General features: G+C 47.6%; 2 protein-coding genes and 1 long non-coding RNA gene across 4 annotated transcripts; 1 reads left to right on the top strand and 2 right to left on the bottom strand.

Moving 5' to 3' along the window:
* Window positions 1–1,012: 1,012 nt before the first annotated feature.
* On the top strand, window positions 1,013–2,701 carry LOC109879743 (interleukin-27 subunit beta). Of its 2 annotated transcripts, none has more exons than XM_031792609.1 (5): window positions 1,013–1,194; window positions 1,442–1,559; window positions 1,739–1,902; window positions 1,996–2,162; window positions 2,282–2,701. In XM_031792609.1, exons 1-5 carry the CDS (start codon window positions 1,062–1,064, stop codon window positions 2,429–2,431), a joined length of 732 nt encoding a protein of 243 aa, XP_031648469.1. In that variant the 5' UTR covers window positions 1,013–1,061; the 3' UTR covers window positions 2,432–2,701. The 2 variants fall into 2 exon arrangements, with proteins under 2 accessions (XP_031648469.1, XP_020327489.2); XM_020471900.2 differs by having other exon boundaries at window positions 1,676–1,902.
* Window positions 2,702–3,727: 1,026 nt separating this feature from the next.
* On the bottom strand, window positions 3,728–6,237 carry LOC109879744 (uncharacterized). The gene is made up of 3 exons (XR_004203459.1): window positions 4,387–6,237; window positions 4,104–4,171; window positions 3,728–3,899 (listed from the first exon to the last, which is right to left on the bottom strand). It is a non-coding gene; the product is annotated as an uncharacterized LOC109879744 (long non-coding RNA).
* Window positions 6,238–7,419: 1,182 nt separating this feature from the next.
* On the bottom strand, window positions 7,420–13,632 carry LOC109879716 (cytokine receptor-like factor 1). Its single transcript, XM_031792608.1, has 8 exons — window positions 13,266–13,632; window positions 10,505–10,783; window positions 9,926–10,055; window positions 9,662–9,831; window positions 8,719–8,951; window positions 8,549–8,642; window positions 8,063–8,244; window positions 7,420–7,857 (listed from the first exon to the last, which is right to left on the bottom strand). Exons 1-8 carry the CDS (start codon window positions 13,321–13,323, stop codon window positions 7,834–7,836), a joined length of 1,170 nt encoding a protein of 389 aa, XP_031648468.1. The 5' UTR covers window positions 13,324–13,632; the 3' UTR covers window positions 7,420–7,833.
* Between the last annotated feature and the right edge of the window lie 10,457 nt (window positions 13,633–24,089).

The raw sequence follows: 24,089 nt of genomic DNA, 5'->3' as shown, positions 1-24,089 counted from the left end.
GCTCATAGTGATAAGGCCTTTATTTCCTGTGATAACTTTAGGATGTCTCCTCAGTACGAGATCTCATGTTATATAGCATGAAAGCTAATGAGCAATAAAATTAATTTCCTGTATTTAACATCATATGCTTGGTCAATTTTGTTAAAACATTTTTTATTTAACTAGGCAAGTCAGTTATGAACAAATTCTTATTTACAATGAAGGCCTACACTGGCCAAACCCAGATGTTGGGCCAATTGTGCACCACCCTGTGGGACTCTCAATCACAGGCTGGTTGTAATACAGCCTGGAATTGAGCTCAGGCTCAAGCACTGAGATGCAGTGCCTTAGACCGCTGCGCCACTTGGTAGCCCCAATAGGAGAGGTTCAGCATGAAAAATGGTTTATATTTTCACAATCTAAACATAAATATTTTGGCCAAACTGGTGGCAGATGAAGAGTTAATTGCAAACTACGTCATTGTTTATTTAGATTTGTTTTACCCCTTCGGAGGACAAATATCTTCTTTTTTTACAGCTTTTTTTGCTACATATACATACATTTTACCTACACATGTCATTGTAGATTGTTTTTTTCATTAATTATGTCATTTTCTCTTGAACCATATGGACCTGATTCTAATAATTAGTTGGTTGATAAATTGAATCAGGTTAGTTACAAGAGGGGTTGGAGTGAAAACCTACATGACGGTAGCTATCCAGTACAGGGTTGGAGAGTCCTGTTCTGAGCCCTGTTCTAACCTAGAAATTAATGGATAATAATTAATTAATTAATATTTTATATGAGTACATTTGTAAAAGTATGAATTACCAAAGTTAACATAGATTTCCATGTTCCATGTTTGGTAAATTACCTGTAGTTTTACAACCCTAGTGTTGCACAATATCAAATCAACCTAGGGCAGGCACTGTTAGCTAGGGGATAGGGACTTTATTTGGAATCCAGCCAATGAGAGGAGACTTTGGATTGTGGGCAGGTTTGCAGAACTGTTAATATTAGAATATTAGTCAGTCAGTCAGTCAGTCAGTCACTGTAGCCTGTCTGTTCTTAACATAAGAGGAATGTACGTCCAGCATTGTGTGTGTGTTCTGTTCTGGCTGTGTGTGTGTGCTGTGGTGACTCTTCTCAGCGGTGTACTCAGCAGCGATGGGACGGTTCTGACGGTTCCATCAGGAGAGAACAGAGCAGAAAGGGGTGAGACTGCATTCTCAGAAATGAGGACCTGTCTGGAATACTTAAAGATAGCTATCTTCTCTCCTTTCCTTCCATCTCCACATCCCGTTTCTTTCCTTTCTCTGTCTCGCCCCCTCCCCTCCCCTCCCCTCTCCACCCCTATTTCCTACTTTCCCATTTTCTCTCTCCCCTTCCACTGCTCTCTCCCTCTCCCCTGAGTGTATTTGAGGGGTGACTTCTGAGTGTGTGTATCCTATGCCACTGGCAGACCCCCCCTCCCCTCCAGAGGTACGTTGCTGGTCTCCCAGTTACCCCTTCAAAGCCCTCTGCTCATGGCCTGAGCCTCCACAGACCCAGCTTCCCATACAGTACATCGCCACCTACAGGTAAACTGTTTGTTTGTGTGTGTGTGTGTGTGTGTGTGTGAGAAAGCGTTTGAGAGAGAAGCTTAGAGACGCTCAAAACATCCCCATTTCTTAGTTAATCTCTCCGTATGTCCTAGTATGAAAGGCGGAGAGATCCAGCAGTGCCATCCCTACCCTACCTCCATGCATCCTCTCCCCAGCCCAGAGTCCTCTCTCCCTGGGGTGAATGGTTCCTCTCCAGGGGCAAGGTGGCTCTGTGTCCTAAAGGGTTTAAAGCTCTACACATCTTACAAGCTCAACATCACAGGAGTCAACCATATGGGCAGCGCCTCCCACCTACAGGCCTTCACTGTAGAGGACATTGGTAAGAACCTGTCCCTCTGTCTCTGAGTCTCCCACCTATTGGAATAGTAGTAGCAGAATCATTGTGAATGTGTGTGTGTGTGTGTGTGTGTAGTGAAGCCGGACCCCCCTGTGAATGTGACTGTGCAAGTCATTCCCGGGAAGCTGAGGCTGTTAGTGAAGTGGGCCCCTCCCCCTTCCTGGTCTGACCGCACCCTCTTCCCCCTGAAGTACCAAGTCAGATACCACTGGGACAACAAGGGTACCCCACATGAGATCACTGTGAGTGCAGACTCTTATTGTGTCTGTGCGACCCTGTCTTTCTCCCCTTTTCTCACTCTCTCTCCCCCCCCCCCCCCCCCCCCCCCTCTCAATCTCTCTGTCTCCCTTTGTCTCTGTAGTTGGATCCGTTTGAGGACACCAAGAAAGTTCTACCAGGGCTGTCTCCTGAGAGGTCTTATCTAGTTCAGGTGTGTTCCATGGAACTGATGGGGCTGGGACAGAGCAGTGATTGGAGCCTACCTATTACTGTCACTATGCCTGCACACTGAACACACACACATACACACTGAGATAACGCAGGCATATATGCGCATGTGTACACACACACACACACACACACACACACACACACACACACACACACACACACACACACACACACACACACACACACACACACACACACACACACACACACACACACACACACACACACAGAGATCCCACACATAGATCAACACAGATCAACCGCATTTGTAAACCACAACTTGACTTAACAATGATAATAAAAACACTTGATTTGTAAAGCATGTTTCCAACATTGTGCTAAATGTGCTCATTAAAACAACACAGTGGTATTTAACTCAGAACTGACTCCAGCATTTCCACAAACTCCGTGTGAAACTCCAATAAAAATCAGTCGGAAACAACCACCACCAGAGGAGTAATGAACTCTGAGTGTCTGATGCCCAGGGAGAAGGCAGGAGGTCTGGGGAGGTGGAGCAGGACCTTCTCCGGGCTGTGGGTCCCTGGCCCAGGCTTCTGAGACTGATCGCTGGCCCGGGTAGTCCGGCTCTGGATCAAAATTAAAATCACATCCAACTTTATTTTAAGGGAAACATCCCAATACTCTAGTCTAGAGGAAGATATATGCAAGAAAATACTATACAAAATGTTAAATTGTACATAAATAAATAGCTAAAAAGCTCATTGAATACACCTACAGCCTACATAAATAAAAGATCACGCTATGAACCTGCATAGAAAAGGACGGCTGTCGTGTGAGGTAGACGCTGGGGTCAGTACTGTTGTAGCGTCCTGGTCCAGAGGTCATGGACCGATCTTCTGATGGAGCTCCTACCTAGTACCTAGTTAGGGTGGGTGTACCTGGGAGGATGATTAAAATGATATGAATCATCTCCCGGGTGGCGCAGTGGTCTAAGGCACTGCATCGCAGTGCTAGCTGTGCCACCAGAGACTCTGGGTTGGAGCCCAGGCTCTGTCGCAGCCGGCCGCGACCGGGAGGTCCATGGGGCAACGCCTAGCGTCCTCTGGGTTAGGGGGAGTTTGGCCGGTAGGTATATCCTTGTTTCATCGCGCACTAGCGACTCCTGTGGCGGGCCGGCGCAGTGCACGCTGACTAGGTCGCTAGGGGCACGGTGTTTCCTTCGACACATTGGTGCGGCTGGCTTCCGGGTTGGATGCGCGCTGTGAAGCAGTGCGGCTTGGTTGGGTTGTGTTTCGGAGGACTCTCGACCTTCGTCTCTCCTGAGCCCGTACGGGAGTTGTAGCGATGAGACAAGATAGTAACTACTAAAAATAATTGGATACTATGAAAAGGGGGTCAATTTTTTTTATTTTTAAGAATGATATGAATCATATAGCGTCACTCTTTACCCCCTCTGTCTCTCTCTTTCATTTGTACCGGGAATCCATTATACAGTAGCGTGACAGAGAGCGAATAGTGTAGGAGGAAGGTCTGAGATGAGCTTTCTCTGGGCTGTAGGGACCTGCAGTCTGGAAGAGAGAGGGGAGGAGAGAGAGGGGTGAGAGAGATAAAGAGAGAGAGAGAGAGGGGTGAGAGAGAATGTAAAGAATGTCCAGCAACAAATGCCCACTGGGGTAATACAGTTTGGTTGAACAATTTATCTGATTCAGGGAGTAGCTAGTCTAAACGGCACGTCTTGCCCTGCCTAGCATAGAGTAAGAAGGGGTACCGACGCGGCCGAACCGGGTCATCTTAGCATCGATGTGGTACTGGGGTCCTGGACTGCAATCCACGGAGACCACTGTGGAGAAGAACACACAATAATTAATAATAATAAAGGTCAAAGGTGAATTTAAAGGTCAAACTTTAGGAAAATGTCAGCAGTATTTTCCATCGACTTCTGCTTCCTGCCCTACTAGCCTGGAGTGTGAATCCTCACGGCAACGGTGTGAATAAGGTCTACTCACCAAACAAGAGGAAAAAGCAAGGAGACTGAGATTGACCTCAGAGACTTACTGTTGCTGCTTATACGTCTGTGGAAGGTGTAGGCGGGGCTACTGTGCTTGGTGCGGTCATGGTTGACGTAGCCAATGGTTGGAGGGAGAGCATAGCGCCCGGGGCCTGGCCCTAGCAACAAGTAATGATGGTGATGATAATGATCATGTTTATTTTCCAGTCATGTAAAACAAAAATATATATTTTTTCCCATATTCCTGCTACTCCAGTTTCTAGAGCTTCTACATTTCACTTTTCCATTGATGTTAAAACAGAAATATGACAGTGTTGAGTACAGTCCCTGTCAACTAAATTCAAGTTTTCATTTAAACATGTTGCATAACAGATGTCTTCAATAAACCTTTCTCTCTGCCAGCAATTATCGGAAGCCTCTTAACCTCCATGATTTGTCGATCTCTCTCTCTATTTTCCTACCCCCTCCTCTATTCCTCTTTTACACTTTGCTCTTCTGTCACTCCCAGCTAGGGTTGTCAATCCTCAGAGAATGCTTTCTCTCCCAGAGCAGTCAGTTGTGTCTGTGTGGGCAGCCCTGTGATTCACTGGCAGCTAGAAATGCAACCACCAATCAGCACAATAATAACAAGCAGGAGAAGAGATTCGGTCTGGTTTGATCCTCTGTTAGTCCAAGCATATCCTCTACGGGTCCTTCCTGCAAAACTTTGTTAGACCACTTCAGTCAAAAGGTATCCCAGAATAAGTTGACAACTCTACTCCGTGCACACAGATCTCTCTCTCTCTCTCTTTCCTCTCTTCTTCCATCTCTTCCCTTTACTGTTTGCTGTTCTGTCACTGATTCACTCCCGGCACCATCCAGCCTCTTCAGGAAAAACACTGCCTCAAAGGCTGAATTATAGATGGTCTTTACAAGCTGAGGAAACGTTATCTCCATTCTGCAGCCCCGGGAACACCTGAATCACCATCTTACTTCTCTTCTTAGAGTTCATGTGTCATAGAGGCGACTCGATGTCCATGTGATGAGTACACTTCCCAGGCGACTGAAGACAGGCTTTACCTCAGCTGGTTAATAATGTTGTGGCACGCAGATGACCGAGGTTTAAACCCATTTAGTCACGCATAGACAATTAGCTACACTTTGCCCACTTGCAGCAATCGTTAGATGCCCCCTCTGTCTTTCTGGTAAAGACTGTGATGCAGGAGGTATTTCAAATCTGACCCTTCAAAGGGAGACTCAGCAATAGGATATCATCGCACATATTGGGGCAACTTCCTGCTTAACATACATACATAAACAACAACAGAATTCAGATTTACCAAGACTTCCACTATTGTCTCTCCCTAATGTGCATTGCTGCTGTTTCTGTAAGGGGAAAGCTGACCGGCATAATGATGTCATATTGCTGAGTGTAGCTTTAAGTTACTGTATAGGATATCTTTTCATAAAGGGTGCTGAGAGGCAGAGCGAGGTAACTAAAGTTTGTGGGCAGAGCCCAGACCAACAAACACGGGTTAATTATTAACAGGCACTGACTCAGGACACCCGCAGGCCGCAGTAACGGGAACCTGCAGCCTTGTCATCAACATCAGACAGACAACGTGGGCGTTGACCTCTAAACATGCTGGATAAACAGAGTCGGGTTGCTACCAATTATGTATCGCCACAAGCTTGCCACTGTAGTGAACATGAAAATTGGACTCCTAAAATGCTCTGTCACAAAGTACATTTAGAATAAAACAGGGCACAGGAGTCATTGGTGATGTAAGACCAGCCATGTATAAACTGGGTTAATGGAGTCATGTATAGATCACACATAGAGAACATCATTCCTGTTCCCCCAGTGTAACATCAGTAACAGAAACATGACAGGCTATAAGTGCATAGAGGAACACAGGTGTGTGTCTGGGGGTATGTGTCTGGGGGTGTGTGTGTCTGGGGGTGTGTGTGTCTGTGGGTGTGTGTGTCTGGGGGTGTGTGTGTCTGGGGGTGTGTGTGTCTGGGGGTGTGTGTGTGTGTCTGGGGGTGGGTGTGTCTGGGGGTGTGTGTGTCTGGGGGTGTGTGTGTCTGTGGGTGTGTGTCTGGGGGTGTGTGTGTCTGGGGGTGTGTGTGTCTGTGGGTGTGTGTCTGGGGGTGTGTGTGTCTGGGGGTGTGGGTGGCTGGGGGTGTGTGTGTCTGTGGGTGTGTGTCTGGGGGTGTGTGTGTCTGGGGGTGTGTGTGTCTGGGGGTGTGTGTGTCTGTGGGTGTGTGTGTGTCTGGGGGTGTGTGTGTCTGGGGGTGTGTGTGTCTGGGGGTGTGTGTGTCTGTGGGTGTGTGTCTGGGGGTGTGTGTGTCTGGGGGTGTGGGTGGCTGGGGGTGTGTGTGTCTGGGGGTGTGTGTGTCTGGGGGTGTGTGTGTCTTTGGGGGTGTGTCTGGGGGTGTGTGTCTGGGGGTGTGTGTGTCTGTGGGTGTGTGTCTGGGGGTGTGTGTGTCTGGGGGTGTGGGTGGCTGGGGGTGTGTGTGTCTGGGGTTGTGTGTCTGGGGGTGTGTGTGTCTGTGGGTGTGTGTCTGGGTGTGTGTGTGTCTGGGGTGTGTGTGTCTGGGGGTGTGTGTGTCTGTGGGTGTGTGTGTCTGTGGGTGTGTGTCTGGGGGTGTGTGTGTCTGGGGGTGTGGGTGTCTGGGGGTGTGTGTGTCTGTGGGTGTGTGTGTGTCTGGGGGTGTGTGTGTCTGGGGGTGTGTGTGTCTGGGGGTGTGTGCGAGTGTGTGTGAATAGAATGACTTCCAAACTCTTTCAAACAAAACTATAATTCATAATTAAGTCAATAACATGATCACTAACCTAACATAACTTACTAACAGAACATACTAGTTTAAATAAGATAGTATTTAAATATGATAGTACAAAAATATAGATGGTGAACTGCCTCCACAGGTAAACATTAGCATTATGGTCAGGAAGTTTTCCTGGGCAGGGCCGTATGATCAGGAAAAACTCCTGACCCTACTTATTATTAAGACAGATCTCCACACTGATACAGACAACAATGTCAGTCTATAGTCTTGTAACGGTGCCCCCCCCCACCCCCACCCCCCACTGCAGACCAGGGTTCCCAAATATTGGGTCACAGACAGTTCCGATTGGGTCGTCATGGTTTAAGACTGGGATGTGACTAGAAACATTACTATGGTCCTCCGTCTCCACTGTTCCTCCCAGTATGTTAGCTTCCACTAGAGGGTGCTGTGGATCTCTAGCTTTTCAGAGCTGCCAGTATTTCCACAGTAAGAAGAAGATCACTATTCCTCAACTTCTTATTCCTCCATGTCTTGTTAAATAATTACAGCATAGCCTAGGGCTGCTGTTGTAGAGACACTGTACCCAAAATTGTACTTATGCCCCCTTCTTCCGTCGCTGAGTGGTGTATGCAAAACCACAGCATTTCGGGGAAACCATTTTTCACACACATGATGTTGTCTTGACTTTGTTGCTGGTTGTTTTAAGGCACAGGGGATGCGTACTATGACTTATCCCCTTGTAGGACCTGAGAGAGAGAAAAACTAATGAGGATTTCCCTGAACAAGAAAAGCTGAACGATTCAAACATGATGATACAAATGATTCAATAAGACCTGTGTGCATGCATGTGTGCATGCCTGTGTGCATGCCTGTGTGCATGCCTGTGTGCATGCCTGTGCATGTGGTTGTTGTATGTGAGTGCAGGTGAGTTCGGCTTAGCTCCTTACCTACCTGGTTGCGTGTTTTGTGGCTCTTCTGCATCCAGACTCTCCATTGGTCGTAGAGTTTGATTGACATGCCGCCGCAGCCATACGCATGATTCCGTACCCAGCCGAAGAACTGCTTCAGCTCTCGACGTAACGTAGAATTGGAGTCTCCAGACTTGGAGTCACACGAACCTGATAATACACGCTCTGTAGGAGGGGAGAGAGGGGGTTAGAGTGTGTGTGTGATTGGGTGTGCATACAGTAGGTGTGTGTGTGTGTGTGTGTGTGTGTGTGTGTGTGTGTGTGTGTGTGTGTGTGTGTGTGTGTGTGTGTGTGTGTGTGTGTGTGTGTGTGTGTGTGTGTGTGTGTGTGTGTATGCGTGTGTGTGTATGTGTGTGTGTGTGTGTGTGTATGCGTGTGTGTGTGTGTGTGTATGCGTGTGTGTGTGTGTGTGTGTATGTGTCTGTGTGTATGTGTCTGTGTGTGTGTGTGTGTGCGTGCGCGTCCTCACCACTATGAGGCGTAGAAGCAGCAGTAGGATGGCTCCATTCACTCCAGATACCAGACCTACGAGACCCAAAGATCCCTACTGGGTTACAGCGTACCTGCATAGAACACACTGGGATTAACACATACACACACACGCGCGCACGCACGCACACACACACACACACGCCGTACCTGGACAAAATACACAGTACCCGGTCTCAGGCCTGCCAGACGACATGATGTCTGGTTCCCAACATCATCCATGACCTTCCAGTCTGAGTTGTCCTCCAGCCGGTAGCGTATCTGGTACTTGGCCTGGAACAGGAAGTCTTTGAGAGCTGGGGGAGACTCCCATCGAACACTCAGATGGTCCTCCAGGTTACCCACACGACTCACACTCACACCTGACGGCGGGTCCGTCGTTACTGTGGACGGGGAGGGGAAAGAGGTAGCGTAACTCAGAACTACTTTAAAACAGAAAGATCCGTGTAAAATAATGGTTATTTCTTTCTTCTCTGAGTGAATTGGATCTGACCGTAACAGTAAGTCATACAGCACAGGTACTGTTAGTGTGTGTTATTAGTTTCAGTGTGGAGGGAAATGAGGGAGCAGCGAGCAGTAACTCGAGTGGTGTAAAGCGTCAATCGCCCACCTTCCTAGCCCTGCCTCATCCGCAGGGTGTGTGTGTGTGTGTGTGTGTGTGTGTGTGTGTGTGTGTGTGTGTGTGTGTGTGTGTGTGCCCACCCAGCATGAGTAAAAGGAAAATGAGCTCATCAAAAGGCAGGGTGTGTCTGGTCTTCTTTAATTTGTCAAAATGCCTGTCCTCCCCCATTTGTGTGTGTGTGTGTGTGTCCCCTTCACCCCCAAAATCCTGGGTTGGGATCTAAGTAGTAGGATGAAGTTGGTCCTAGATGTTTATCTTAGGTCAGTTTTACGATTCTCCACTAATGGTTACTGTTAGGTCTTGGGCTAGGTAAGCTGATCCTGGATATGTGCCCCAGGGCAACTTTTAACTGGGGCAGATGTAAAGCTCTAAAGCCAGAGGGTCAAAGTTCAGGCACTTACTCTCTCTCTGTCTTTCTAGCTGTCTCTGTCTCTCTCACACACACACACTCGCACGTACGCACACACTCACCCACGTCTAGGATATCCAGGGTGATGACATCAGAGGTGGCTGAGCCGAGCAGATTGGTGGCTTCCACCCAGATCTCGTAGGGCGTGAAGAGGGCGAGGTCACGAGGTATGTAGCAAGAGTACGGCTGGGCGGCATTGTACTCCTCACATTCTCTCTCTCTGCCATACCACCTACACACACACACACACACACGTGTATTAGACTCAGACTGTATTAGAATGTGTGCGTATGCGTGTGTATTAAGTGTGTGCAAGGAGTGTGTACCTGAGTTTGTATTTGAGTGTGTATTTGGTCTTGATGAAGGTCTCTCCCTGTCCTCCCGGTGCCCATCGACAGGTCAGGTCTTTGGTGTTTCTGGACCAGCAGGTTAAGTTGACTGGCTTCACTGGAGGCACTGAGGGAGAAGGTGGGTGGCGGGAGAGAGGATATATTTTAGTCCAGAATGTTCTTCTGTCTGTCTGGGGTTCAAATTCTGGGACTTTGCCAAGATTCCATCCTTTTCTGAACACAAGGTGTTGAAAAGGGACGTCACGCTGAGATTAGGGCACTGTGACAACACTGTGTGTGTACGCGTGTGCGTGTGTCTGTCAGACCTGTGTGTGCTTGTGTGTGTGTGCGCGTGTCTGTCAGATCTGTGTGTGTATGTGTGTGTGTGTCAGACTCCATGTCCAGGGAGTAGTAAAGGGAGTAATGCACCACAACATGGTGTAATAACACAGGAGTTAACAGGACTAAAGACCCTACAGTTACTCATGAGACTGGTATAACACTGTTAACTTTTAGCTATGTGTGTGTGCTAGATGCTGCTGCTAGATGTGTGTGTGTGTGTTTTGCTTCACTTACTCCCAATGTAGAGGCAGGACCCGGCTAGAACATGTCCTCCATGGTTGTGACACACCAGGTTATCCCCTGACCTCTGCCTAGAGGCTGGCAAGCCCGGCAGGGTGACACTGAGGGCCGTAGGGCTCAACACGCTGTAGGAAGAGCTGGGCAGCCGGCGGCCATTCAGGCTCCAGAACAGAGAGCTGGCGTGGAGGCCCAGATCAGGGCTGACTGAACATGTGGCAGTGAGGGTGGAGCCGATGGGCAGGGCTGGGTCCTGGGGGAAGATCCCAGCCATCTCTGGAGGGGAGAAAGATGGGATGAGTGAATACATGGATTAAAGAATGGTTGATTGAACTATTGATTCCCAGTAAGCAGAGGGAAAGAGACAGACGAGAGGGGAAAGAGAGCGATAGATGTGTTTTTACTGATTCAATGACTCAGAAGAGAATATCTGACAAATAGGCTACTGTATTCTAGAACACAGCCGTAACTCCCAGGTCAGTAGTGAACCCAGATTTCCACTTCCATAGACCCAGAGTGTTTATCACATTGTCAGACCTCTATAAGTCTCATCCTCAAGCCATGAGTGTTGAACAGCTGCCTCAGATAAAGGCTGTGTTGTGCTTTGAGGAAGCTATTATGAAGACATTCATTTGACCTAAACTCCTCCTCAACCACACACACACACACATACACACACACACTATTTACACCAAAACACTGGCAACACTGACGCTGTAAATGTATCATCGTGGAAAGGAAGCCAGGCCGTGATTAGCCAATCAAAAAACGATCCAGCTCCATAACAATCATGGTCTCACCACTGCAGTATTACAGGCCAGGCAGAGGGAATGGCCCTGAATTAAGGAGCAGAACATTCAGTCCAAAGACCTCAACGACAGATGCAATTACACTTGTGTATTTACTAACGTAAATACGCAAGGGCTTTAGCCATAGGGTTCTGAAGAAGTAACTATGGGCTGTAAAATAGTATTTGTTTCTAGAAAGGAGGTCTCCTGAGGTAAGGCTGCTCATACAGATGACGGTTTAAAGGTGCAAAGGTGTTTTCTTCTGGTGAGAGTGTTCTGTGCACTGATTATACGGCTTGTACAGAATGTTTGTTTTCGTTCATGCCTGAGACTGAGCATTGATAATTTCTGCAGGGTTTTCTTTCCATCCAGGCACAGAGCCAAGATGGTGATCCGTTAGATCAGGTGTGTTAAGTGCTTGGATGGAACAAAAGTCTGCAACACCCTGTTTGTTTCTCAGGGGTGAAATCTAAGTAAACACACAAGCTGTCGAGCTAAAGCCCTGTATTACAGCACTGGTGTTGTGAAGATAAAAAATGACCTCTGGTTTTAGACCCTCCTGGTTCTGGATGTCAGTCTTCAATCCTCTGGTTTCTAAAACCCTGTTTACCCTTCGCTCCTGAACGGAACAGTTCAAAGGTAGTCTGTGATTCTGTCCGTCTACGGGACAGAGGAGCCACACGTGGAACATTTGATGGAGGCCTTGTATGTGAGTGAATTGAAACAAGAAGTCATGCAACATTTAGCCATATCGAGCCATGTGATGTTTTCTGAATGGCAGTTACTTTGACTATGATGAGTGAGTGGGAGTTTTCACTGGAAACGTTGACAACAAGAACATCAACTAGAGAGCATCAACATGACATGGAAAGGAAGGCGAGAGACCGTTCACAAGGCAGCCTAAAGGTCTTCAGTGGTGAGGAGAGTGCTGATGCACATCCAAACCAGGAAAAAGAACCTTCCAGAAAACGTGTATTGCTTTGTTATGAATCTATCACTGGAGTAAAGGGGGGGGGGGGGGCAGTGAGTCTTGCTCTTGAACCAGCAACTCTGTGGAAAGTGCAGTGCACAATCACCTGTGCCATAAAAGTCCAAGACTTCTTGCTATAGAGGCAGTGGCTCACTACTGTCGCATACATTCATTTCTTCATTAATCGAAACAACTGAAAATACATAAAAAGTTCGTGGTTGGACAATAATAATCTAGGCCTCCGTAGTTTTATGACCTCATCTATACACACAAACTGGACACAGACACCAAATCTAGCCGACATACCGCAGCACATACCTGTGATTTATTTACTTTACTTTGTATTAAACTGACGGTTAATTATTCCCTGAGACCCGACCATATAATGTCACCGTCTGTAAAGCCCAGTGCTACATGTGTTAAACAAATTATTAGCCGAACTGTTGAAATCCATCCTCTTGGGACACAGTTTTTGAATAGCATGGTCAAGAAAACCGAGATCTGTGTATAGGATTATTATTTCATAATTTCATCAAATCTACAAGGGCTAGTGATTGTTCATGGAACTGAATTTTTAAATGTATTTAGCAATATTTTACATAAAGCAATATCGCATTATTTTACATGTCAAATGTTATTTTATTTCTTTATGAAATGCATTATAATTACGTTTAGCCTATTAATTTAATTTGAAATGTTTGGAAAAATATGGTAGCCTACTAAATCTTATTGCCTGCGTTCAAATTACTTAATATTTACCAAACATTGTTATTTTTAGGACATCAATATTATGGATAATCCTTTCAAAATATGTAGGATTTACAATTGTTAGAGCAATTATTTTGTACACTCATTCCCTAATGAAACCCGCATAAACAATAGAGTTTAGCGCATAAACAAGGTTTAGGACAGTAGGCTATTATCTAACAGTAGGCTATATCCTACCAAACCAGCTTTACAGACAACGTGTGTTATCACATGGAAGAGCTGCTGCACTTACGTGACGATGAGGACACAACAGCAGGAATGTACAGAATCAAGAATAATAATGACAACATTTTATGGCAACTTTTATCTTCTTTCGTTCAATCGGTAAACTCTCCACTTTTTACGCTTCTATTAATGTAGTATAATTTACACAGGTTAGGAGGGGACCGCACGGGTTCAAGTTGAATTGCACCGCAGTCTAAAGATGCGAGAAGGGGAGTCTTTCGTGCTCCGTCCAAACCTATTATTTGATCAGTTGATAGCAAACCATCTCCGGTTCTAAAGAGACCATCGGTAGTGGTGAGCTTTTCCAAACTCCGTTTAGTATTCTAGTGCTTCAACTTCTGTCTGTCTGCGTCTTCACACACAAGTTCATACTTTTCAAGCTCCTCCTCTCTCTTCCCACACAAACGCCAGTCGTTTTTTCTTCCTCCCAGTCTTTTCCTCTCTTTTCTGCCTGGGGGGCTGTTGAGTGTTGAGTCACAGAGCATTATAGGGAACTTCCTCATGATGACTTTGACTCCCACACAGTGTGTGTGTGTGTGTATATGTGCGTGCATGCGTGTGTCTGTGTGTCTATGCGTGCATGCGTCGTGTGTCTATGCGTGCATGCGTGCATGCTTGTGCATGTGTGTCTATGTGTGCATGCGTGTGTCTGTGTCTATGCGTGCATGCGTGTGTCTGTGTGTCTATGCGTGTGTCTGTGTGTCTGTGTGTCTATGTGCATGCTTGTGCATGAGTGTGATATCTGAGATGGTTGGTTTTGTGTTTGTTTTGACATTATGGTGACAGGTGGTGAAAGGGATGTATTGTGGTATCTTGCATAACTCATATACCCAATGCCTTGGGCTGCAGGGAACAATACATATTATGTCTTACAGTAGTACATTTTTCTCACTGAGTGAGTCTACACCCCCCCCCCCCTCCCTCCCCACCAACTAGCTGAGATTGGAACTTGTCACTTCTCCCAATTATATTAAATATTTCATCAATATTTTCATCGGTCATTCCTTCCTTCAATTCTTTTTTAATTCCTACCTTCCTTCCCTTTGACGTAATCACTGATTTGACATTGTAGGATTGGTGAGAGTGGGTGTCTTCTGATGCTTTGGATAACTCACTAGATGTCTTAATTCACATGAGCGAGACAGTGAGGTAAGGTAGACTACAGTCACAACATCCAGTCTACTCAATCATACTGCATTATCTTGTAGGATTAAAAAAAAACACTTCAAGTTGAACATCTCAATGGGCACTAATGACTAATGTCTGAAGTACACCCCTCTCTTTCTTTCTCTCGGTCTCTCTCTTCCCCACTCATCCTCTCTCTCTCTTGCTTTCTCTCTTTCTCCCCCTCTCTTCTTTGAGTCAGTTTGTGTAACAGAGACTGAAAATGTTAACTGATTCAGAGGCAAATGTCCCACAATGCCATGCTTTCTCTCAGCTCCGGGAGGCACCTGTTGTTCCCGAGGTGATTCCCACTCGTGGTGTGGCGACTGTGTCCGGGCATCCCGTAAGTGTGAAGAAAATATTTGAATGAACAAGAAAACCACCTTGTTGTGTCACTTATAAAGCCACTCTAAGACTGTAAGAATGAAACTGATTTGCTAAAGGGGGGTCGATTGATCTGAAGGGACTGAAAGGAGAATGTTTCTCATCAATGCAAAAAAAATTGTCTGTTAGTTGGCACACACACACACACACACACACACACACACACACACACACACACACACACACACACACACACACACACACACACACACACACACACACACACACACACACACACACTGAGGGTAAGATGGTTCTGGATCTGTGACTGACTGCCTACAACCATGCTGAAACATTGAGGAGGACAGATTGGAGATGGTTCAAACCAGTACTACTGTAACAGACATGGGAAGACAGGCTTATTCCCTTTAAACCAGACCACGCTGATGGGAACATGGGCCTATGGCAAAACCATGTGGCTGAAAACAAGTGGCTTAACCCTGTGAGACCCACGGTTGCAAAAATGCAACGCTGCCTGAATTGCATCACGTAAACTACACAATGATGTCAAACACTACCTAGTGCATCTCCTTAGAACCAGATTCATGTCGTACTAGTATTTGTTATGTCAGTATGATTATTGTGGTATCAGTAGCCTCTGAAACACTAGCAACCTGTCCTCTCATCTGAGACCACACTGGTCCCCTACACAAGCATAGTGTATGTTGGTAGCCATCCATGCAAGTACATCACTTGAAATATTTTTTTTCTGTGTTCTGATTATGTAAAAAATGAAAATAAATCAAGAAACAAACATTCTGAGCCAGAGCTAGAGGTAGTTTTGTAAATGATGAAAAAATGCAACATTGAGCTTAAAGGGTTGCAAAACTGAGAGATTGTTTCTCTTCCAAATTCTACTTTTATGGACAATCAAAAACTTCAATAGCTACTTGGATGTTCCTTCTACACATCAAAAGAACAGGCAAAAAAAGGTGTGGTTTATGAGGTCTAAATTCTGCCATTGACAACCATTCATTTTGTTGTAAAGGAGCAAGATAGTTCATCCAGAAAGGACAACTAAATATAGCAGGTTAGATGTTCTTCATAAAAAAATAAAATAAAAATATATATATATATATATAAAAACATTTCAAAAATATATGTTCAAATTTGCTATTTTAGACAAAATGACTTCATTTCAGATTCATATATAATTTGACATTTTACATCACATGTTAATGTTTTGGATTCATTTTGATGTGATTTTTTTATAGATTTTCAGTTTTCTTAACGTGAAGTTTTCATACATTGAAGTCCAATGTGGCTTTTTGTAAAGTTTCCAGAAAATTGTTCTATAAACATGAAATTCAAAAATCTAATTATTTTCATATCGGGGGCCTATTACAAGTATTTCTGAAGGGGAATAACATGCTTTCCTCATTTGGTTCTTGTGTCTCACAGGGGAAGGATGCTTTCATTGAAGGGCACATCAAAATGAATCCAGTACTGTAGATTCCAGTACAATAGAATAGAATAGATTGTGATGATACATGTATTATTCTCCTCTGATTATGGACCCTGCAGGAGGTTTTTAGCAGAGGTTACAGTTAGAGCCCTCTAATCAGGACTGGGAACCACTCCAACTCTATCTGAGTACGAGATGATGTACCAAGGGAGAGATAGAAAGAACAGGAGGGAGGAAGAAAGAGCGATGGAACAAGAAAGTGAGGGGGATAGAGAGACAAAGAGTTGGAGAGAGAAGGGGAGAGACAGAAAGAGAGAGAGAGAGGTAATCAGAGAAAAGCAGAGAGAGGTCATTTCCTCTCAACATACCTATTTTTTATTTTTAACCAGGCAAGTCAGTTAAGAACAAATTCTTATTTTCAATGACGGCCTGCAAACAGTGGGTTAACTGCCTGTTCAGGGGCAGAACGACAGATTTGTACCTTGTCAGCTCAGGGGTTTGACCTCGCAACCTTCCGGTTACTAGTCCAACGCTCTAACCACTAGGCTACCCTGCGGCTACACTACCCTGCTGCACCTAGAGGCAGCCCCAGAGGTCCAATCCTGCCTGATTAGGATAAGAGTGTTGTTTGAAGACCATCAGTACCTGGTTATGAAGCCGTTCCATCCAGACACACAAAGCAGGGCTACTCCTTTCTGAGGAATTCAGAGGGATTGTGCATATGTGTGGGGATTATACCCCTGAAAAAGGAGAGAACCAATCAGACTGTCATTCCTCCTCCTCACATAGAGAGAGTCTCTCTCTCTTTCTCAATGGTTTCCCTGAAATAATGCATGACAGATGTATTACAACCTCTTTCTTCTCCCTCTCTCTGTCTGTCTCTCTTATGGCAGGGCCTCCAAAACATGCCAACGTAACTTGTGTTTCTCCCTCTCTGTCTCCCTATGTCTCTCTCTCACCCTCTCTCCCTCAGTTCCCATCTGGACCCAATGTGTTGGTCTACTCTATGCCATCAACAATAAAAAATAAAAAAAACACTACATTGAGAAGAAGGGGATCAAGGTTTTGTCTGTAAATCCCTCTGGTTTTATGGCCTGAATTACAAGTACATGTGAAGTGCGTGTTCATTTGAACTAGCTGGGTTGGATAGATTGGATACTGGCTGGATACTGGCTTTCACCCGTAGACTACTCCCCAACCCAATAATGTGGAGCTACAGTACGACTGAGAGAGCCTGCTGCTCCATTTCTATCCATTGGAGGGCAGTACCTACAAGCTTGTACTGTATGTGTCAATGGCTGTATATGTAAGCAATAAGACCCGAGGGGGTGTGGTATATGGCCAATATACCACTGCTAATATCACGACAGTCTATGTGAGGAGGAGGAATGACAGTCTGATTGGTTCTCTCATTTTTCAGGGGTATAATCCCCACACATATGCACAATCCCTCTGAATTCCTCAGAAAGGAGTAGCCCTGCTTTGTGTGTCTGGATGGAACGGCTTCATAACCAGGTACTGATGGTCTTCAAACCCCCGAGGTGCCTTATTTCTATTATAAACTGTTTACCAATGTAATTAGAGAAGAAAAAATAAGTGTTTCATCATACCCATGGTATATGGTCTGATATACCACGGCTGTCAGCCAATCAGCTTTCAGGGCTCGAACCACCCAGTTTATAACAGTGCATATCATATATTTTTGCATATCCCAACTCCCCCTGAAACACCCGCAGGGAGTCAGGTCAAGGCCAGGGTCGCCATTGTACAGTGCCTAATTTTCATATTAGGTTATCAAATATATATAATAATATATAATAATCTTCTATCATTTCCCCTTTCCCCTCTGCTACAGCCTCTGTGAAAACCACCACTGCCTCTGCTGTCTCTTAGGGCACTGCCAGTTCTACTACAGCCTCTGTAAGTGCTCTTCTCTGCTACAGCCTCTAAGACAACTCAGAACATTTCTTAACTAATATCATTACAACCATAAAAACATGTCAGAAACAAAACTGTATCAGTGTAACGGTTCTGTAACGACAGATGATGGGCGACGAAAAGCAAGTACAGGGTGTGGATTTAATAGTAAATAGACATGAAACAAAACAAGAACAGCGTCTGGACAGGAGAAACATAACTACATCAATGCTGACTCGGGAATGAAATGGAGGAAGTGACAGATATAGGGAAGGTAAAAGACGTGCCCCACCCAGGCTGCTCCCACTACAGGCTAACCTGCTGCGTGCCCCACCCAGGCTGCTCCCACTACAGGCTAACCTGCTGCGTGCCCCACCCAGGCTGCTCCCACTACAGTCCAACCTGCTGCGTGCCCCACCCAGGCTGCTCCCACTACAGTCTAACCTGCTGCGTGCCCCACCCAGGCTGCTCCCACTACAGTCTAACCTGCTGCGTGCCCCACCCAGGCTGCTCCCACTACAGTCCAACCTGCTGCGTGCCCCACCCAGGCTGCTCCCACTACAGTCTAACCTGCTGCGTGCCCCACCCAGGCTGCTCCCACTACAGTCCAACCTGCTGCGTGCACCAACCAGGCTGCTCCCACTACAGTCCAACCTGCTGCGTGCCCCACCCAGGCTGCTCCCACTACAGTCCAACCTGCTGCGTGCCCCACCCAGGCTGCTCCCACTACAGTCCAACCTGCTGCGTGCCCCACCCAGGCTGCTCCCACTACAGTCCAACCTGCTGCGTGCCCCACCCAGGCTGCTCCCACTACAGTCTAACCTGCTGCGTGCCCCACCCAGGCTGCTCCCACTACAGTCTAACCTGCTGCGTGCCCCACCCAGGCTGCTCCCACTACAGTCCAACCTGCTGCGTGCCCCACCCAGGCTGCTCCCACTACAGTCTAACCTGCTGCGTGCCCCACCCAGGCTGCTCCCACTACAGTCCAACCTGCTGCGTGCACCAACCAGGCTGCTCCCACTACAGTCCAACCTGCTGCGTGCCCCACCCAGGCTGCTCCCACTACAGTCCAACCTGCTGCGTGCCCCACCCAGGCTGCTCCCACTACAGTCCAACCTGCTGCGTGCCCCACCCAGGCTGCTCCCACTACAGTCTAACCTGCTGCGTGCCCCACCCAGGCTGCTCCCACTACAGTCCAACCTGCTGCGTGCCCCACCCAGGCTGCTCCCATTACAGTCTAACCTGCTGCGTGCCCCACCCAGGCTGCTCCCACTACAGTCTAAGCTGCTGCGTGCCCCACCCAGGCTGCTCCCACTACAGTCTAACCTGCTGCGTGCCCCACCCAGGCTGCTCCCACTACAGTCTAACCTGCTGCGTGCCCCACCCAGGCTGCTCCCACTACAGTCTAACCTGCTGCGTGCCCCACCCAGGCTGCTCCCACTACAGTCCAACCTGCTGCGTGCCCCACCCAGGCTGCTCCCACTACAGTCCAACCTGCTGCGTGCCCCACCCAGGCTACTCCCACTACAGTCTAACCTGCTGCGTGCCCCACCCAGGCTGCTCCCACTACAGTCCAACCTGCTGCGTGCCCCACCCATGCTGCTCCCACTACAGTCCAACCTGCTGCGTGCCCCACCCAGGCTGCTCCCACTACAGTCTAACCTGCTGCGTGCCCCACCCAGGCTGCTCCCACTACAGTCCAACCTGCTGCGTGCCCCACCCAGGCTGCTCCCACTACAGTCTAAGCTGCTGCGTGCCCCACCCAGGCTGCTCCCACTACAGTCTAACCTGCTGCGTGCCCCACCCAGGCTGCTCCCACTACAGTCTAACCTGCTGCGTGCCCCACCCAGGCTGCTCCCACTACAGTCTAACCTGCTGCGTGCCCCACCCAGGCTGCTCCCACTACAGTCCAACCTGCTGCGTGCCCCACCCAGGCTGCTCCCACTACAGTCCAACCTGCTGCGTGCCCCACCCAGGCTACTCCCACTACAGTCTAACCTGCTGCGTGCCCCACCCAGGCTGCTCCCACTACAGTCCAACCTGCTGCGTGCCCCACCCATGCTGCTCCCACTACAGTCCAACCTGCTGCGTGCCCCACCCAGGCTGCTCCCACTACAGTCTAACCTGCTGCGTGCCCCACCCAGGCTGCTCCCACTACAGTCCAACCTGCTGCGTGCCCCACCCAGGCTGCTCCCACTACAGTCTAACCTGCTGCGTGCCCCACCCAGGCTGCTCCCACTACAGTCTAACCTGCTGCGTGCCCCACCCAGGCTGCTCCCACTACAGTCTAACCTGCTGCGTGCCCCACCCAGGCTGCTCCCACTACAGTCCAACCTGCTGCGTGCCCCACCCAGGCTGCTCCCACTACAGTCCAACCTGCTGCGTGCCCCACCCAGGCTGCTCCCACTACAGTCTAACCTGCTGCGTGCCCCACCCAGGCTGCTCCCACTACAGTCCAACCTGCTGCGTGCCCCACCCAGGCTGCTCCCACTACAGTCCAACCTGCTGCGTGCCCCACCCAGGCTGCTCCCACAACAGTCTAACCTGCTGCGTGCCCCACCCAGGCTGCTCCCACTACAGTCCAACCTGCTGCGTGCCCCACCCAGGCTGCTCCCACTACAGTCCAACCTGCTGCGTGCCCCACCCAGGCTGCTCCCACTACAGTCCAACCTGCTGCGTGCCCCACCCAGGCTGCTCCCACTACAGTCCAACCTGCTGCGTGCCCCAAACAGGCTGCTCCCACTACAGTCCAACCTGCTGCGTGCCCCACCCAGGCTGCTCCCACTACAGTCTAACCTGCTGCGTGCCCCATCCAGGCTGCTCCCACTACAGTCTAACCTGCTGCGTGCCCCACCCAGGCTGCTCCCACTACAGTCCAACCTGCTGCGTGCCCCACCCAGGCTGCTCCCATTACAGTCCAACCTGCTGCGTGCCCCACCCAGGCTGCTCCCACTACAGTCTAACCTGCTGCGTGCCCCACCCAGGCTGCTCCCACTACAGTCTAACCTGCTGCGTGCCCCACCCAGGCTGCTCCCACTACAGTCCAACCTGCTGCGTGCCCCACCCAGGCTGCTCCCACTACAGTCCAACCTGCTGCGTGCCCCACCCAGGCTGCTCCCACTACAGTCCAACCTGCTGCGTGCCCCACCCAGGCTGCTCCCACTACAGTCTAACCTGCTGCGTGCCCCACCCAGGCTGCTCCCACTACAGTCCAACCTGCTGCGTGCCCCACCAAGGCTGCTCCCACTACAGTCCAACCTGCTGCGTGCCCCATCCAGGCTGCTCCCACTACAGTCCAACCTGCTGCGTGCCCCATCCAGGCTGCTCACACTACAGTCCAACCTGCTGCGTTCCCCACCCAGGCTGCTCCCACTACAGTCCAACCTGCTGCGTGCCCCACCCAGGCTGCTCCCACTACAGTCCAACCTGCTGCGTTCCCCACCCAGGCTGCTCCCACTACAGTCCAACCTGCTGCGTGCCCCACCCAGGCTGCTCCCACTACAGTCATCCTGTTGCGTGCCCCACCCAGGCTGCTCCCACTACAGTCCAACCTGCTGCGTGCCCCACCCAGGCTGCTCCCACTACAGTCCAACCTGCTGCGTGCCCCACCCAGGCTGCTCACCACTACAGTCTAACCTGCTTCCTCCAGTGCCAAGTCTGCTGCTTTCTTCACCCACATCCCAGTCTGCTGCCAGCCAACTCCACCCATGAAAAAAAACTTGATTGGTTTGATAAGTGGCAATGCATCACTAGTTTCCATATAGACTCTGCTGTACTCCAGACCTTTTTTAAAATCTTCTTTCTAAAATTAGAGGCTTGATTCAATCAGATTGAGTGCTAACCCACGGTTGCTCTTGTGCGTCACAAACCACTCACTTCCTTCCCACACACACTTGTTGAATCAATGTTGTTTCCACGTCATTTCAAATCAATTATGTTGAACCAACGTGGAATAGATGTTGAATTGACGTCTGTGCCCAGTGGGATATTTTCCCTACCGCGATAGAAACTGTAGGCTATTGCATCATTTTCATGTTAATTTGGGTGGGGGGAAACAAAGCTTATCAGTCTAATCGGGAGTAGGGCCTATAGCCTACAATAGAACATCACACATTCATGTGTTTGAACTATTAACGCGGCTGCAGGAACTTCTGACGCGGCTTCATGGGATTTGTTTGATATTGGCAGTTTAGGTGATAAGGTAGCACAAGGAGCCACTTGTGGATTTGACAGCTCTAACACAGCTCTAACATTTCACATTTCTCATTAATAAATATATAATCATGTTTCTAGATTTCAACCAATTATTTGAATGACTTTTGATTGTCGGTCAATCAAAAAACGTTGTCAATTGTCATACTTGAGTAAAAGTAAAGATCCCTTAATAGAAAATGACTCAACTCAAATTTGAAAGTCCCCCAGTAAATGCTACTTGAGTAAAAGTCTAAAAGTATTTGGTTTTAAATATACTTAAGTATCAAAAGTAAATGGAATTGCTAAAATGTACTCAGAGGCAGTAGGGATAACCAGGGATGTTCTCTTGATAAGTGTGTGAATTGGACCATTTTCCAGTCAAAATGTAATGAGTACTTTTGGGTGTCAGTGAAAATGTATGAAGTCAAAAGTACATTACTTCATTAGGAATGTAGTGAAGTAAAAGTAAAAGTTGCCAAAAATATAAAATGTAAATGGTAAAGTACAGACACCCCCCAAAACTATTCAAGTAGTACTTTCAAGTATGTTTTACTTAAGTACTTTACACCACTGGGTTTGGGTGTGCCAAGAACTGCAACGCTGCTGGGTTTTTCACGCGAAACAGTTTCCTGTGTGTATCAAGAATGGTCCACCACTCAAAGGACATCCAGCCAACTTGACACAACTGTGGAAACATTGGAGTCAACATGGGCCAACATCTCTGTGGAACGCTTTTGACACCTTGTTTTGTCCATGCCACAATGAATTGAGGTTGTTCTGAGGGCAAAAGGGGGTGCAACTCAATATTAGGAAGGTGTTCCTAATGTTTTGTACACTCAGTGTATGTGGCTCTCAGAGGAAATTGTCATACATCCCACTTTGCACACACTGGTTGAACCAATGTGGGATAAACAGTTTTCATTGTTTTTCAGCTTATAATAATAAACACCTACATTAAGATTAGAAATGGGGAGGGATATAATAAATAAAGTAGGTATTGGCTTTCAACTGTCCAATCATTTCACATACGTGCAGACGAAGAAAACGAAACGAGGAGAGGAAGACTAAGAAAGGAATCCTCTTCAGATAGATTGAGATGCAGCCATACCGCTGTGTCACTGTGCCATGGTAGTTTCACTTTACTTTCTCCTATCAGCACTGTTAATAAATAAAAAAACGCACACACGCCTGCCCACAGGTCACCTGCCCACAATCCTTTCACTATGTTCTGTAATGACGTTATAATTACAGATACAGACAGGGGTTTATGTACATATACATAATCACACACGCTACGTTTATTTGTGAATCTATCATGCATATTGAGAAATCATTGATTGAACGAACGGTTTACGGATCCACAACCACTAGGTCGAGAATGTGGCTGTAATTCTTAGGGGAAATGCATGCCAGCAAACGTCATGGTGTTCCATTAAACCGTTCCGCCAGATGCCTCCACATCAGAATGGGACACCACCCAGAACGTTCTGATGCTGGGCTGTCTGATGATACTGTTCCATCAAACTACGCATCCCCATATCCACATAGCAATGTGTACAGTTTCTTTGTTCATAAACTGCTGACCTTGCACACACACACACACACACATACCCTTCGTGATCTATTTGACTTTCAATATGAGGTACTGCATGTTTAATTGAATAGGCCTGGAGCACTATATTTATTTATGACTCAAAGAAACTGTTTAGGACCTTAGTATGTGGGCGTTGATTTGTTTTTAGCGTATAAATGTCTGATGTCATAGAT

The sequence above is a fragment of the Oncorhynchus kisutch genome, linkage group LG16 (assembly GCF_002021735.2).
Source record: "Oncorhynchus kisutch isolate 150728-3 linkage group LG16, Okis_V2, whole genome shotgun sequence".
In the NCBI taxonomy this organism is placed as follows: domain Eukaryota; kingdom Metazoa; phylum Chordata; class Actinopteri; order Salmoniformes; family Salmonidae; genus Oncorhynchus; species Oncorhynchus kisutch.
Note: the sequence above shows the minus strand (reverse complement) of the source record. Positions and strands in the feature narration are given on the sequence as shown.

Coding starts and splice junctions, on each gene's coding strand:
- LOC109879743 (XM_020471900.2), top strand. CDS start 1,062: ATGTACGTCCAGCATTGTGTGTGTGTTCTGTTCTGGCTGTGTGTGTGT. Junction 1,195..1,441: donor AGAGAACAGAGCAGAAAGGG/GTGAGACTGCAT, acceptor TGCCACTGGCAG/ACCCCCCCTCCCCTCCAGAG. Junction 1,903..1,995: donor CTTCACTGTAGAGGACATTG/GTAAGAACCTGT, acceptor GTGTGTGTGTAG/TGAAGCCGGACCCCCCTGTG.
- LOC109879716 (XM_031792608.1), bottom strand. CDS start 13,323: ATGTTGTCATTATTATTCTTGATTCTGTACATTCCTGCTGTTGTGTCC. Junction 9,832..9,925: donor ACACTCAAATACAAACTCAG/GTACACACTCCT, acceptor GTGTGTGTGTAG/GTGGTATGGCAGAGAGAGAG. Junction 7,858..8,062: donor GCCACAAAACACGCAACCAG/GTAGGTAAGGAG, acceptor TCTCTCTCTCAG/GTCCTACAAGGGGATAAGTC.